At 39.3% G+C, this 14,316-nt stretch overlaps 1 protein-coding gene across 3 annotated transcripts in view; it reads left to right on the top strand.

Moving 5' to 3' along the window:
• The window catches only part of MCM8 (minichromosome maintenance 8 homologous recombination repair factor), a 42,215-nt gene extending 35,164 nt beyond the window's left edge, over positions 1–7,051 (top strand). For all 3 annotated transcript variants that reach the window (XM_023512173.1, XM_023512174.1, XM_003788022.2), the window contains 3 exons: positions 1,162–1,238; positions 6,120–6,309; positions 6,877–7,051. In XM_023512173.1, the coding sequence (XP_023367941.1) occupies positions 1,162–1,238; positions 6,120–6,309; positions 6,877–6,969 (360 nt within the window). In that variant the 3' untranslated portion in view covers positions 6,970–7,051. The remainder of the gene's footprint in view (positions 1–1,161; positions 1,239–6,119; positions 6,310–6,876) is intronic.
• The last annotated feature ends 7,265 nt before the right edge of the window (positions 7,052–14,316 follow it).

The following is a 14,316-nucleotide window of genomic DNA, read 5'->3' as shown; positions in this document are numbered from 1 at the left end:
GGCATCACAGCTCATAGGAACCTCCCAATTCCTGGGCTCAAGCGAGTCTCCTGCCTCTGCCTCCCAAGTAGCTGGGACCACAGGTGCCCACCACAACGCCTGGCTATTTTTTGGTTGCAGCCATCATTGTTGTTTGGCGGGCCCAGGCTGGATTTGAACCTGCCACCTTAGGTGTACATGGCTGGCATCTTAGCCACTTGAGCCACAGGCACCGAGCCCAGAAAGATGTTAACAGGTAAAAATGAGACGTGGTGTCGGTAGCACAGTGGTTACTGAGTCAGCCACATACACCGTGGCTGGTGGGTTCAAACCCAGCCTGGACCAGCTAAATAATGATAATGGTAACAAAAAATAGATGGGCATTGTGGCAGGCACCTGTAGTCTCAGCAACTTGGGAGGCTGAGGCAAGAGACTCGCTTAAGCCCAAGAGTTTAAGGTTGCTGTGAGCTATGATGCCACAGCACTCTTCCAAGGACAACATAGACTCTCTTTCAAAAAAATAAATAAATAAAATAAATGAATAAATAAATAGGTAAAAATGAGTTTCACCCATATTTTCTATGAGTTATTTAAATGTAATGGGTACATGTGCATTTTTGTTACATGGACATATAGCACAGTGGTGAAGTCTGGGCTTTGCACGTGGTCCCCACCTCAACAGTGTGCATTGTGTCCATTCAGGAATTTCTCCTCCCTCACCCTGCTCCCACCCCTGGAGTCTCCCGTGTCTGTTACTCCACACTCTGTGTCCCTGTGTACACATTACTTAGCTCCCACTTACACGTGAGAGCATGTGGTATTTGACCTGTTTCTGAGTTGTTTCACTTGAGACAATGACCTCCAGTTCCATCCATGTTGCTGTAAATAGGGTTTCATTTTTTCACAGATGAATAGTATTCCACTGTGTATATGTGCCACATTTTCTTTACCCAGTCATCTGCCGATAAACACTTAAGCTGATTCCATGTCTTTGCTATTGTGAATAGTGCTGCAATAACAAAGAATTTTTTTTAATATTCTTTGATATTACAAACTCCCTTTCCCAAAGATAGTTTTTATGTAAAATGAATAAATGAAATAAAACTTAGACATACCATACCTTCTTGGATAGTAAATAAACATATTTGTCTGTTACCTGAAAATAGTTGTTTTCTTTCAAAGGCACGAGCAAGGTTGGAATTGAGAGAGGAAGCAACAAAAGAAGATGCCGAGGATATAGTTGAAATTATGAAATATAGGTAAGATTAAAATTGTAAATGCTGATTTCTTTAAATTTAAATTTTTGGGGTAGAGTGCCTTGGCCTCATTGCTCACAACAATCTCAAACTCCTGGGCTCAAGCGATTCTCTTGCCTCAGCCTCCTGAGTGGCTGGGATGCAGATGCCTGCCACAACACCCAGCTCATTTTTCTATTTCTAGTAGAGAAAGAATCTTGGTCTTCCTCAGGTTGGTCTTGAACTTCTGAGCTTGAGTGATCCACTCCCCTTAACCTCCCGGAGAGCTAGGATTATAGGCATGAGCCACTGTGCCCAGCCATAAGTGCTATTCATAGTAATATATTTAATTAGACCAATAAATTACTTTTATTTGGATCACTTATTTTCCTGTGATCAAAGTGTGCTTTCTGGGTTTAAAATATTTCTGACTGCATAAATAATGGTTACATTCAAAAACTATTTTTGAGGGAGTGGTGCCTATGGCTCAAAGAAGTAGGGTGCCAGTCCCATATGCCGGATGTGGCGGGTTCAAACTCAGCCCCAGCCAAAAACTGCGAAAAAAAAAAACAAAAACAAAAACTATTTTTGAGTGGGTAAAATAGTCACATAGTTCTAAAATCATTGTAAGATTTTGAGAAAAGTAGCTTCCATCCTGTTTTATCATCCACTCTTCCCTCCACCAATTACTTTTCCATAAATAGCATACTATTTTTTTTTCCAATTTGCCTTTCTCTTTTATAAGATAAATTACCAACAAAGTCCTGACCTAGAAATCTTAATTTAAATAAAATCTCTGTGTTTAATACCATGAAACAAGCTAAATCACACACAGTTCTTAATAAACTGATGATGGAATATTACCCAAATGATAAAGGAAGCAAACATTCAACTGTCACACTCATTTCAGAAAAGAGACATTAAACAGTCATATCTTATCTTTATTTACAAACTCAAATAGTATGCTACTGAGTTCAAGAGTTGATCCATTTTTCAAAGAGAATACACCTCTTAAAGTGCTCTTCATATCTGTTAAATGGATGAATTAAAACATCTTTACTTCTGGGCAGTGCCTGTGGCTCAGTGGGTAGGGCGCTGATCCTAAGGGTGGTGGGTTCAAACCTGGCCCAGACCAAACTGCAATAAAAAATAGCTGGGCATTGTGGTGGGTGCCTGTAGTCCCAGCTACTCAGGAGGCTGAGGCAAGAGAATTGCCTAAAGCCCAGGAGCTGGAGGTTGCTATGAGCTGTGACACCATGGCATTCTACCAAGAGCTACAAAGTAAGACTCTGTCACTAAAAAAAAAAAAAAGATCTTTATAAACAGTAGTTGGTGTCTTACTATAAAGAAAGGTGCAGCAAATCCAGATCCAAAGTACAAAGTCATCATAGCTAGTAACCACCACTTATTTTCCCCTGAAAATGGCAAATTCTTCCCGAGACCCTCCTCCTAGTGACTCCTACAGACGACGGAGGTTGTACCTCTGGATGCTCTGTGCCAACACAGCACCTTTGGAAGCTCTGAGAAAGGCGCGGAGACCCAAGGCAGAAGAAATGGGGCAGCACACTGAGACCTCTTTTCATGACCTTGTTCAGTAGCATACTGTTTATACTACTTTGTGCTGTGTTTGAATTTAACAGTATATACAGAGATTTTCCTTAGGACATAAAGATTTCCTTTTCCTTTTTTTTTTTTTTTCCTTTCTTTCAGTTTTTGGCCAGGGGGCTGGGTTTGAACCCGCCACCTCCAGCATATGGGGCCAGCGCCTTACTCCTTTGAGCCAAAGGCACCGCCCTAAAGATTTCCTTTTTGTAGTTTTCTATTGCCTAGATACACTGTAGTATATTTAATCAATCTCCTACTATTAGATACATGAATCTTTTCCCTTCTTTTGCTATTACAAACAATGCTACAATGAGTAATGTTCTATATAAGGTAGTTTATGTGTGGATATGTTGTATGCCTGTATGCTAAATTCTCAGAAGTGATATTTCTAGGTTCCAGAGTAAATACATTAGGATTTTGATAAATACTGCTCAGTTATGTCTTATGCATTTTCTGTCATTTGGTAGATCATGATTCCTAGAAGGTAAAAAGGAAAAAATACATATTTAACTGAATGTATATGTCTACCTTAGACATAGTTTTCTTTTCTTAATTGGTAAAAGTAAAAGCTGGTTCTCTTATGTAGGCTTTATTTTCTAGCTAAATTTTTTTAAATAGGTTCATATATTCATATGTTTCAAAATTCCAAAGTTCAAAACATATATAGTAAAGAAGTTTCCTCCTACCCTGTTTAGTAGCTACTCAGTTCTTACTGGCCAGTGGTAACAACTGCCAATTTCTTGTGTGAGTTTCAGTTATAAAGCACACATCACAAATATGTATCTGTGTGTTCTTTTTTCCCCTTTATAGACAAATGGTAACATACACATTGTGTTTTCACTAAAAATGCATATTGAAGATCATTCTGTATTAGTACTTAAGAGCTTCTCATTTCCACAACTATCTCAATTTATCAACTTATAATTTATAAATTAGCTTATTTAATATGTTCTCACAGCACTTAAAATATTTATGTTAGGAATCTACTTTTCCAAAGCTAAAAAAAAATTAAGATGAAATTATACCTTATTTTGTTAAATAATTTGTTTCTTCAAAGATGGATGGGTTCCCCCCCCCACCCCCACCCCTAATAGCTGCTGATTCTGGGGCTTGCCTGCTGTCCGAACAAGGTGGCTTTGCCCAGTTGTGCCCTTTGGCTGTGAATGAAGTGGTGCAGCACAGGTCAGCAAGTGAGGGCTTTAGAGTCCAGCCTGAAGCTGCCATGGCAACTTACATACTGCTTCTTGGTCTTGTGTTAAACACACCTCAAAGGATTGTGCTCTCGGGTGTCATGCAATGATGCTGTATAAAGTGACATATATGGTTCTGACACGTTGGTGGACACTCAGTAAACACTGTTCACCATCAGTAGTTCTGGCTTTGATGATAATACTAAGATGAGACTGAGCAGATCACCCCTTTTCTGACTCATACCATAAATTCAGAGTTTCAAAAACTGGCAAATCTCAGCTCCAAATAAGAAGTTTATAAAAGTACTCTTTTCAAAGAATTTCAGGGGTCTAATCCTCAATACTCTGTCTAAATTGTCTAGATTCTCTGAGCTGCAGATCCTTTTCTCCCTTTACTCATAGCCTTTGTCCCTAGGCTGGTCTGGCTTGTCCTTGGAGGCTGCTCTGCTGCCTCTAGAACTGTGCATGAGGGTAGAAGGGGACCCATGTTTCCAGAAGGTCTTGGGGTTCTTTTCTACCCTTATAAGCAGCCTATGGAAGAAGAGGAACCTTTCTTAATTTAATGTGTTAGAATTTGCCAGCAACTGTGAGGTTATATGGGCTGTCTTTGGAAGCTTTTAAGAGTCTAAAATTGATATATCTTAATTTTTTGTTGCTGGCTCCAAAGCATTTGCCTCATTATAAGTAAAATTATTAACACTTAGTGATTACCAGATTCATGAATCAAAAAGAATGTTACAGGTATTTATGTTGTATATCTTTTTGAACTCTTTTTTTTTTTTTTAATTGCAGTTTTTGGCTGGGGCTGGGTATGAAACTGCCACCTCCAGTATATGGGACCAGCGCTCTACTCTTTGAGCCACAGGCACCACCCTATATATTGTTAACATTGTGTTTTTATGCATTTCTCTTTTCAAATTAAGAAGTTTCTTAAAAGTGATAACTGTCAAAAAAAAAAGTGATGACCGTCCAAAATATTTATCCCCAAAGAGTCCATACCATAGTGAATTTCAGATTATCCATTTAATAAACACATTCACATTTTAGCTAAGTGAGCCTTGTGGCTGTTTCTTTTTTTTTTTTATGGAAATATGTTGGAAATGTTTAATAATTGTTTTACTAGGTGAACAAATAAAGAAATAAAACATTGTAACCAAGTCATCAAAATATCTCATAACTGTCAGCAATAACAGAGTTTACAAAATGTTTTCTTCCACTATGGGACAGAGACTGCTACATATACCCTCATTTCTTAGTATCTGCATTCCATTTTTCCAGAATAAAATGTGGTTGAGTACTTAGCTTTCCAGAATAAAGACAACATTTCCCAGCCTTCCTTGTAGCTAATGTAATGCCTGAAATCCGGAATTTTCCCCAAGAACCAGTCGGAGTCAACCTATGCAATTAGCAAGAGGCAGTCTTTATTTGCAAACTCGAGTTTGGGCCCTCCCTGTCCCTGTCCCAGCAGGAGAGCAGAGAGAAGCCCCTACCCTTGCAGGGAGCTTTGTTTTAAAGGAACAGAAAGGAAGAAGGGAGGGGCTGGGGGAGTGGGTCTCTGGAACAGAAAGGAAGAAGGGAGGGGCTGGAGGAATGGGTCTCTAGGGGGAGTGGGTCTAGGGCGGATAACAAGAAACTTGGTGCGGTTGCGGTTGGTGGCTTGAGTTCAGTGTCTTTGCAAACATTAACGTTTTTGCAAGCATTGCACACATATCTAGGTCACAGCAAAACGTTTTCTTAAAAGCTACTATAAAATGGGGCCTTCACTTAAAATGGAGTCAGTTCGGCTAGGTCTCACACTAGGTGTTAGCCAGTGATCCATAAGCAAACATGATATGTGTAATTTCTGTGATGTGCTATTAGAGGAAATGGGTACACCCATCATTTGCCCTTTCTCCCCCTATTCCTGTCAGCTGAAGTGCCGATGTGATAATGAACCATCTTGGACCATGTGGACAGGGTGACACCACAGAGATGGGAAGGGAACAAAAGGAGCATGGATGTGGCTGTTTCTTTCTCTCTCTCTTTTTTTTTTCTTACAACCTGGAAGTCCAGGACAAAAATTTCTATAGCTGTGCCACATTGGATAATTTTTTCTTCCCTTCCCTTTAAGCATGCTAGGAACTTACTCTGATGAATTTGGGAACCTAGATTTTGAGCGATCCCAGCATGGTTCTGGAATGAGCAACAGGTCAGCGGCCAAAAGATTTATTTCTGCTCTCAACAACATTGCTGAAAGAACTTATAATAATTTATTTCAACTTCATCAACTTCGGCAGATTGCCAAAGAGCTGAACATTCAGGTATAATAAACTACTTAATAATTTTTTTAAAATAATTTCAGGGGGTCCTTATTAATGTATAGTAGAACAAAATAGTTTTTTTTTACTTAACCTCTTCTCAAAGGTTTTTCAGTGTCTTGATAGTTAGAGGGAACTATTACAGCAAGACTTAGTCACCATGTTTTTATAAAAGTCTCTTGTGGGCAAGTCGTCTTAACCTCCTCTAACCTGAGCTTCCTCATCTGTGAAATAATGATTCTACCTGCTCTTCCTACTTCAGAGTGCTAGGAATGTAATATGTGATGTTATACATGATGGGAAATAGCTTGCTTAATTTCAAAATGTGATTTTTATTTTTAAACTAACCTAAAACAAATATTTTTATATTCTCTGTGTACTGGAGTGTTTAATTTATTTTGGCATTAATTACAGAATCCAGAGCTTTCAAATATAGGTACTTGTCTCTGTAAGAAGTGCAGATAATTGTATTTGTCCATGCAACTTGAAAGTTGTATATTATTCAGGTTAATTTTAAAAGTTATATTTTGGCATATTATTTAATAAGCTAACTCTTGATGTTTTCCTTAGGTTGCTGATTTTGAAAACTTCATTGGATCACTAAATGACCAAGGTTACCTCCTGAAAAAAGGCCCAAAGCTTTTCCAGCTTCAAACTATGTAAAAGGATTTTGCCAAGTCAGGGTCTCCTGGGTTTATCAGTAGTTTAAAGCCATCACAAGAATGAAGATATGTTTGCAAGCACACCTGCATTTAAAAAAAATAAAAGGTGAAGATTTGCAAAACATATATATATATGTATGTATGTATACACTGTTCTCTGAAAAAAATGATGCCCCACAACTGGTGTCACAGGGAAAAGTTGTCAAGTATGATAAACTAAGAATTCACAAAGTCATATGTTAATTTTTTATAAATTCTCCAAAGGCTAAAAATAAATTATTTTATCTAAATGATATGATTAAAAATTATTTATAGTTAAATTTTTAACCTTATTTATATGACTGTTTCTTAATGTTACATATCAAATGTCCATCATGATGCATTCAGACAAATTAGCATGCCAGTGTTCCAGTAAAACTTCATTTACGGACATTAAAATTTGAATTTCATAATGTTTTCATATGTCACATTATAATCTTTTTTTTAAACCATTTAATAATAGGCCTGGTTTGGACCATATGTTATGGTTTGTAGACTTTTTGCAGCAAATACTAGCAATTGATTAACGAAGCAGGGGAATTTTCTTGAAAGGATTTTGGTTAGTTTACAGAATTAGAAGTCTGGTGAACCAAGAGGGTAAACTTGCAGGAACAATTTATAAAACCATGAATTAGAACTGGAGAAGTTCTAATGAGAAACACCACCACACAGGGGACTGCAAGAAAGTGCTACCGCTTCTATGCCCAACCAGTGCCACTTCTGTTCCAGGAACAAGCGGAAGAATGCCCCTCACCTGTGCATCAGAAAAGCAAGAAAAAAAGAAAAGAGAAAGAAAGAAAGGGAAGGAAGGGATGAGAGACAGAAAGAGGAAAGAAAGCATTCATAGTGCTTCCTTGACTGCTGAATTCAAAAGAAAAGTCTGATCTGAGGGCCCGATGTGGTGGCTCATGCCTGTAATTCTAGCACGTTGGGAGGCCACACACGTGATTGCTTGAGTTCAGGAGTTTGAGAACAACCTGAGCAAGAGCGAGACCCCATCTCTAGAAAATAGTGTGGTCTTGTGGCAGGCATCCATAGTCTCACTACTTGGGAGGCTGAGGCAAAAGGATCAGTTGAGCCTAGTAGTTTGAGGTTTCTGTGAACTATGATGCCATGTTACTCTGCCAAGGCAACAAAGTGAGATTCTGTTTCAAAAGAAAATCTGATCCAGGGTGGCAGCTGTGGCTCAAAGGAGTAGAGCGCTGGCCCCATATACCAGAGGTGGCAGGTTCAAACCCGGCCCCCAGCCAAAAACTGCAAAAAAAAAAATCTGATCCAGAAACATCTAATTGAAAAAAGCTGTTACATTTCCCTTTAATAGGATGCTAGGAAGTTTTTTTACTTGTACTTCGGAGTGGTAGGATCAATAAAGCCAAACTTTCCCCTACTTGGTGAGAGGATTCAGATGGTACTGGGCTGTCAGCCAAACTGTCATTTATGTATTAATCCAGCAAACACTTTCTAACATACAAGAACTTAGAAAATGTGAACTATTGGAGAGAATATACTAAAATACAACTTTTACCAAGTCAGAAGATGGATGGACAATTTTTTTAAAAACTGGCAATATATATCAAACATTTAACTGTAAGATCAAAACTAAAATAAATGTGGTGCTTATTGCCATATAACACAACTAAGTATAAAATCTTCATTTCAAAAATCCAGGAATCAAACACGAAGGAAGGAGAAAGTAAATGGTGGTATAAAAACCATGTTATCTTTAAAGGCTAGGGTGGGAGTTAAAAGATGCTTAAGTCTGATTATTAATAGAACTAAGGCATATTTCACAAATGTCAACACATACTTATCAACCAACTAAAGTATATTTCTCTATACAAGTTTACTTACGCAAAGTAAGTTAATAAAGAAAAAAGTTTAGAAATAGAGCAAAAAAATGTAAAATGGTAGGCATGAGAGAGAAGAAATATACTAATTCATCGTTCAAAGAAAAAAAGACAAAACCTCAAAGGTGAAGGCTATTACATAAAATGATAGACAAGATGATAAATGCCTATATTATCAGAAGAAACCTTCATGTCTTCTTAGATTCTCTATTTGTCTATTTGGCATCCATTAATCACAGTACCAAACTAGCAACCAAAGCTGTTTAGCTGTCCCCTGCAATCTAGCTTGTGAGCACATAAAGCCACATTACAGACCATCCAACCACAAACCCTAACACCTGCTTTTCACTTCCTGCCCAAAGAGGGGATGTCCCTACCCAAACAACTTCCCACCAGTACAACAATAAATGCTCCGGCCTTCTTCCTCAAAAGCCTTGTATATCCAGGCCCCTTTCTCTTGGGAAATGTAAATAATAAATTCCTTCAAAGGCAGTTGTCTCTATCACCTTGTCATACCCGAATAAAAAAAAGTTTAGGTACAAATTTTAGAAACGTACAAAGCAAGAAAACATTATATCATGAAAAAAATATGTTTTTTAAAGACAGGGGATCTCATTGTGCTGCCCAGGCTGGACTCAAACTCCCGGGTTCAAGCATTCCTCCACCTCAGTGTTCTGAGTAGCTGAGACTACAGGTGCATGCCACCACACCTGGGTGCAACATCATGAAAAGGTTTTAACATGCAAAAAGAGCCTAATTGTGACAGAAGTAAACCTAAACCTCAGTATGTCATATTAATAAATGTAATAAATATAAATGGGCTAACCTCACCTATTGAAATGAACACTTTCAGATGGAATCATAAACTCTTGTATAGAAAATACATCTAAAGGCTCGGTGCCTGTAACTCAAGCGGCTAAGGCACCAGCCACATACAGCAGAGTTGGCAGGTTCAAATCCAGCCCAGGCCTGCCAAACAACGATAACTATAACCAAAAAAATAGCCAGGCATTGTCGCGGGCACCTGTAGTCCCAGCTACTTGGGAGGCTGAGGCAAGAGAATCGCTTAAGCCCAGGAGTTAGAGGTTGCTGTGAACTGTGATGCCATGGCACTCTACCCAGGGCGACAGCTTGAGGCTCTGTCTCAAAATAATAATAATAATAACAATAATAAAACACATCTAAAGAAAAATGAGTTAGCTGAAAATATAAAGATAGACAAAGATATACCAGGAAAGTGCAAACAAAAAAAAAGCAAGGGCATTAATATAAAAAGAGTGAAATCAGGGCAAAGCCCATTAAGAAAGAATGGACCCATTAGGGGAGTAATTCATAAGTATATAACCGGCTATGCACAAGTAACAGAATTAGGGAACAAACTCATTAATAGAAGATTTTATTTTGCTTCTCCCAATTCCTATCAATTAAATGATAAAAAATAAGAATGTAACAGGTATGAAGAGCATGATTTATGAAATGTGTGTAACTGATAAAGACCAAAGTCTGTACCCTGGAAACAATATATTTTCTCTTCAAATCTCATAAAAGTTGTAAGTGTTGGCTTGGCGCTTGTAGCTCAAGTGTCTAAGGTGGCAGCCACATACACCTAAGGTGGCGGGTTCGAATCCAGCCCGGGCCCGCCAAAAAACAATGATGGCTGCAACCAAAAAATAGCCGGACGTTGTGGCGGGTGCCTGTGGTCCCAGCTACTTGGGAGGCGGAGGCAGGAGACTCGCTTGAGCCCAGGAATTGGAGGTTGCTGTGAGCTGTGATGCCATGGCACTCTACCCATGGGGACAGCTTGAGGCTCTGTCTCAAAAAAAAAAAAAAAGTTATAAGTGTTAACCACAAAATAGACTTTAAAATTACATAAAGTAGGCTGGGTGCAGTGGCTCATACCTGTAATCCTAGCAGTCTTTGGAGGCCGAGGCAGGAGGATTGTTTGGGCTCTTAAATTTGAGACCAGCCTGAGCAAGAGTGAGACCCCATCTACTAAAAACAGGAAAAGTAGCCAGTTATGTCAGGTGCCTGTCATCTGTCATCCCAGCTACTTAGGAGGCTGAGGCAGGAGAACTGCTTGAGCCTGGGAGTTTGAGGTTGCTGTGAGCTAGGCTGACATCATGTCACTGTAGCCTGCAGCAACAGAGTGAGACTGTCTTAACAACAACTCTCCTAAATCTTGAGAGAGACACCTCAGAATACTGCTGTTAGAACACTGTATTCCACATGTTCAGTAGGCAGAATAATACTCACCTCACCCACCTCCAAAACAACATCCCCAGGAGCTGTGAATATGTTAGGTGATACGGCAAAGGAGAAACAGGCTACCAACCAGCTGATGTAAACTAGGGATATTATCCTATCTTGGTGGGTTCAATACAATCAGAGGAAGCCTTCACAATGGAGGAAAAGGCAGACGAAGAGTCAGGAAATGTGACTCAAAGAAAGGCACAGACGCAACCTTGCTGCTTCACAGATGGAGGAACTTGGACAGCCCTGGAATCTTATCCCGGGAATCAGTATATGCACCACAATTAAAGGTTTGATTTTTGTTTTGTTTCTGATGCAGAGTCTCACTCTGTTGCCCAGGCTAAAGTGCCGTGGCCTCAGTCTAGCTCAGAGCTACCTCAAACTCCTGAGCTCAAGTGATTTTCCTGCCTAAGCCTCTTTTTCTTTTTTTTTTTTTTTGAGACAGAGTCTCACATTGTCACCCCTGGTAGAGTGCTATGACGCCATAGCTCACAGCAACCTCAAACTCTTGGGCTCAAGTGATTCTCTTGCATCAGCCTCCCCAGTAGCTGGGATCACAGGTGCCTACCACAACACCCAGCTATTTTTAGAAACCGGGTCTCTAGCTCAGGCTATCCACCTGCCTTGTTCTCCCAGAGTGCTAGGATTACAGGCAGAATTAGTTTAGCTGAGCATGGTGGCACGTGCCTGTAGTCCCAGTTACTCAGGAGGCTAAGGCAGGAGGATCACTTGAGCCTAGGAGTTGAGAGCCATAGCGTGCTATGACCATTGGGTGTCCCTACTAAGTTTGGCATTAATGACCTCCCTGAACCAGAACCAAGAGGTTGCCTAAGAAGAGGTGAAATGGCCAAGATTGAAAACAGAGCAAGACAAAATTCCCATGGTGATCAGTAGTGAGATCATACCTGTGCATAGCTACTGCACTCCAGCTTGAGCAATGTAGTGAGATCCTGTTTCTTAACATATAAAATAAAAAAGAACTGGTTTAGATCTTTTAATAATTTAAATAGTCATCTAAATTATAGCATTTAAAATGGCATTAATCTCCGCAAGTTCTGAGAAGATGATGTGCCCAAAGTATCTGACCCTACCACTCATTCTCAATTCTAAACCAATTGTTTTATTTTTGTCCTATTTAGGCTGCGGGACTGTGCAATTACTACAGTGATTTAAACCTGTATCTTATTTGGGTAACTAGTTATTTAAAACCCACCTTTGGGTTTATAATTTTTTTATTTTTTTGAGACAATCTCATTACGTCACCCTTGGTAGAGTGCTATGGTATCACAGCTCCCAGCAACCTCAAACTCTTGGCCCAAGAGTCTCGGGCTTAAGCAATTCTCTTGCCTCAGTCTCCCAAGTAGCTGGGACTACAGGTGCCTACCACAACGCCCAGGTGTTTTTGTTGCATTTTGTTTAGCAGACCCGGGCCGGGTTCAAACCCAGTATATGTGGTCGGCACTATAACCACTGAGCTACAAGCACCAAGCTCCACCTTTGCGTTTAGTGCCAATAACTATGGCTTACTCCTGTAAGAGTTAATGCTCCTTGACTCCTAGAGAAATTGCTTTGTTTACCTAGTTTGTTTTAACTTCCAACTGTTAACGTTTACATAGGACTCATTTGCAAAACTACCTTCTTTATGTTAACATTATTTCATCTGATCCCAGGAAACAGAAAGTAGATCAAATTTATTGTGTCCAAGACTGAACAACTTAATATAAGTAATAAACACTAGGCTTCATTGCATGTCTGACATAAGGCAGGGCAAATATATTTCTAGAGTTTGTCAACTGATTGATCAATAAAAAATATTCATAATGGATTTGGAATAGGAATTTCTTTTCAAAAACCCTGTGCTTCAAATAGAAGTGACAAGTGAGAAGAATGGCTGGGAAGCAGAATTTTCATGAAGCCTACATACAGGTTCCAGGAATTTTTAGCAAAAAGGTAAGATGTGCCAATAATCACAGTCATATTGCAGCACTTTGCAACTTAACCATGGAAGGCATAAGTGGCAAGACAATACTACCCTCTAGGGGTAGAATTTTTATTTTACAACTTAATTAAATGATAAAGAACTAGACAGTAATAGCTTCACGGTAATTATACTACTAATAGCTATTGTTATTAACTTTTATACTTTCAAGTACTAACTTAAGTATCCTATCAATAGGCTAATTGGTCAAGGTCAAACAGTCCTGTCTCTTCATGTTCTTTCATTCTTTTAGTATTATGACTTACATGATTGACTTTAGAAGCGGACCAATATATTTTTCTTTCTTTTTTTTTTTTCTTGAGAGAGTCTCACTCTGTAACCCTGGTAGAGTGCCGTAGCCTCATAGCTCACAGCAACCTCCATCTCACAGCAACCTCCATCTCTTGGGCTTAGGTGATTCTCTTGCCTCAGCCTCCTGAGTAGCTGGGACTACAGGCGCCTGCCAAAACGTCCGGCTATATTTTTGTTGCAGTTTGGCCGGGGCTGGGTTCGAACCCACCACCCTTGGTATATGGGGCCAGCACCCTACCCACTGAGCCATAGGTGCTGCCCAACAGACTTACTTTTTAAAATTTTTTCCCCCTGATTTGGGAAAAAGACCAGTGACAGAGATTCCCAGTCTCCTTAGACATATGAAGTGCTCACCTTATTAGATAGACATTAACTATTATAGAATTAACAAAACAGGAAATCAACTTATTATAAACTGATTAGTGACTGTAGAATGGTTTGGTTTCCTCTGTCCCCTGCCCTGCTCTAAACCATATCTATTAGTAAATATGCTCCACTATTATTTACTGTGTGTATACTAATACCTGACATCTGGAATTTTTGCCTCACTGGGTTCCTGGTCATTTGTTTGACTCAAGTTCTAGAAAATGAAATTAAGATTGATAATTAGATATTTTCCAGTCTTAAAATATTAGGGAAACAGTTAGAAGCATGTTACTTTCTGGTCCTAAGTATTGATCTGCCACGATCCTTTAGGCCAAAATCCCCAACACTTTATTTTTCTACTTACAAAGACTTAATGGCAATATCAGTAGTCTATAGTAACTTTGGCCTTCTTAAGAAATTATAAAATAGGCTTGGCACCTGTAGCTCAAGTGGCTAAGACATCAGCCACATACACCTAAGGTGGCGGGTTCGAATCCAGCCAGGGCCCACCAAAACAACAATGAAATAACTGGCTCAGCACCTGTGGCTCAAGCAG

The sequence above is a fragment of the Otolemur garnettii genome, unplaced genomic scaffold, assembly GCF_000181295.1.
Source record: "Otolemur garnettii isolate 467f Iridium unplaced genomic scaffold, OtoGar3 scaffold00025, whole genome shotgun sequence".
Taxonomy (NCBI): Eukaryota; Metazoa; Chordata; class Mammalia; order Primates; family Galagidae; genus Otolemur; species Otolemur garnettii.
The sequence above is the reverse complement of the archived record's forward strand: the minus strand, read 5'-3'. Positions and strand labels throughout refer to the sequence as shown.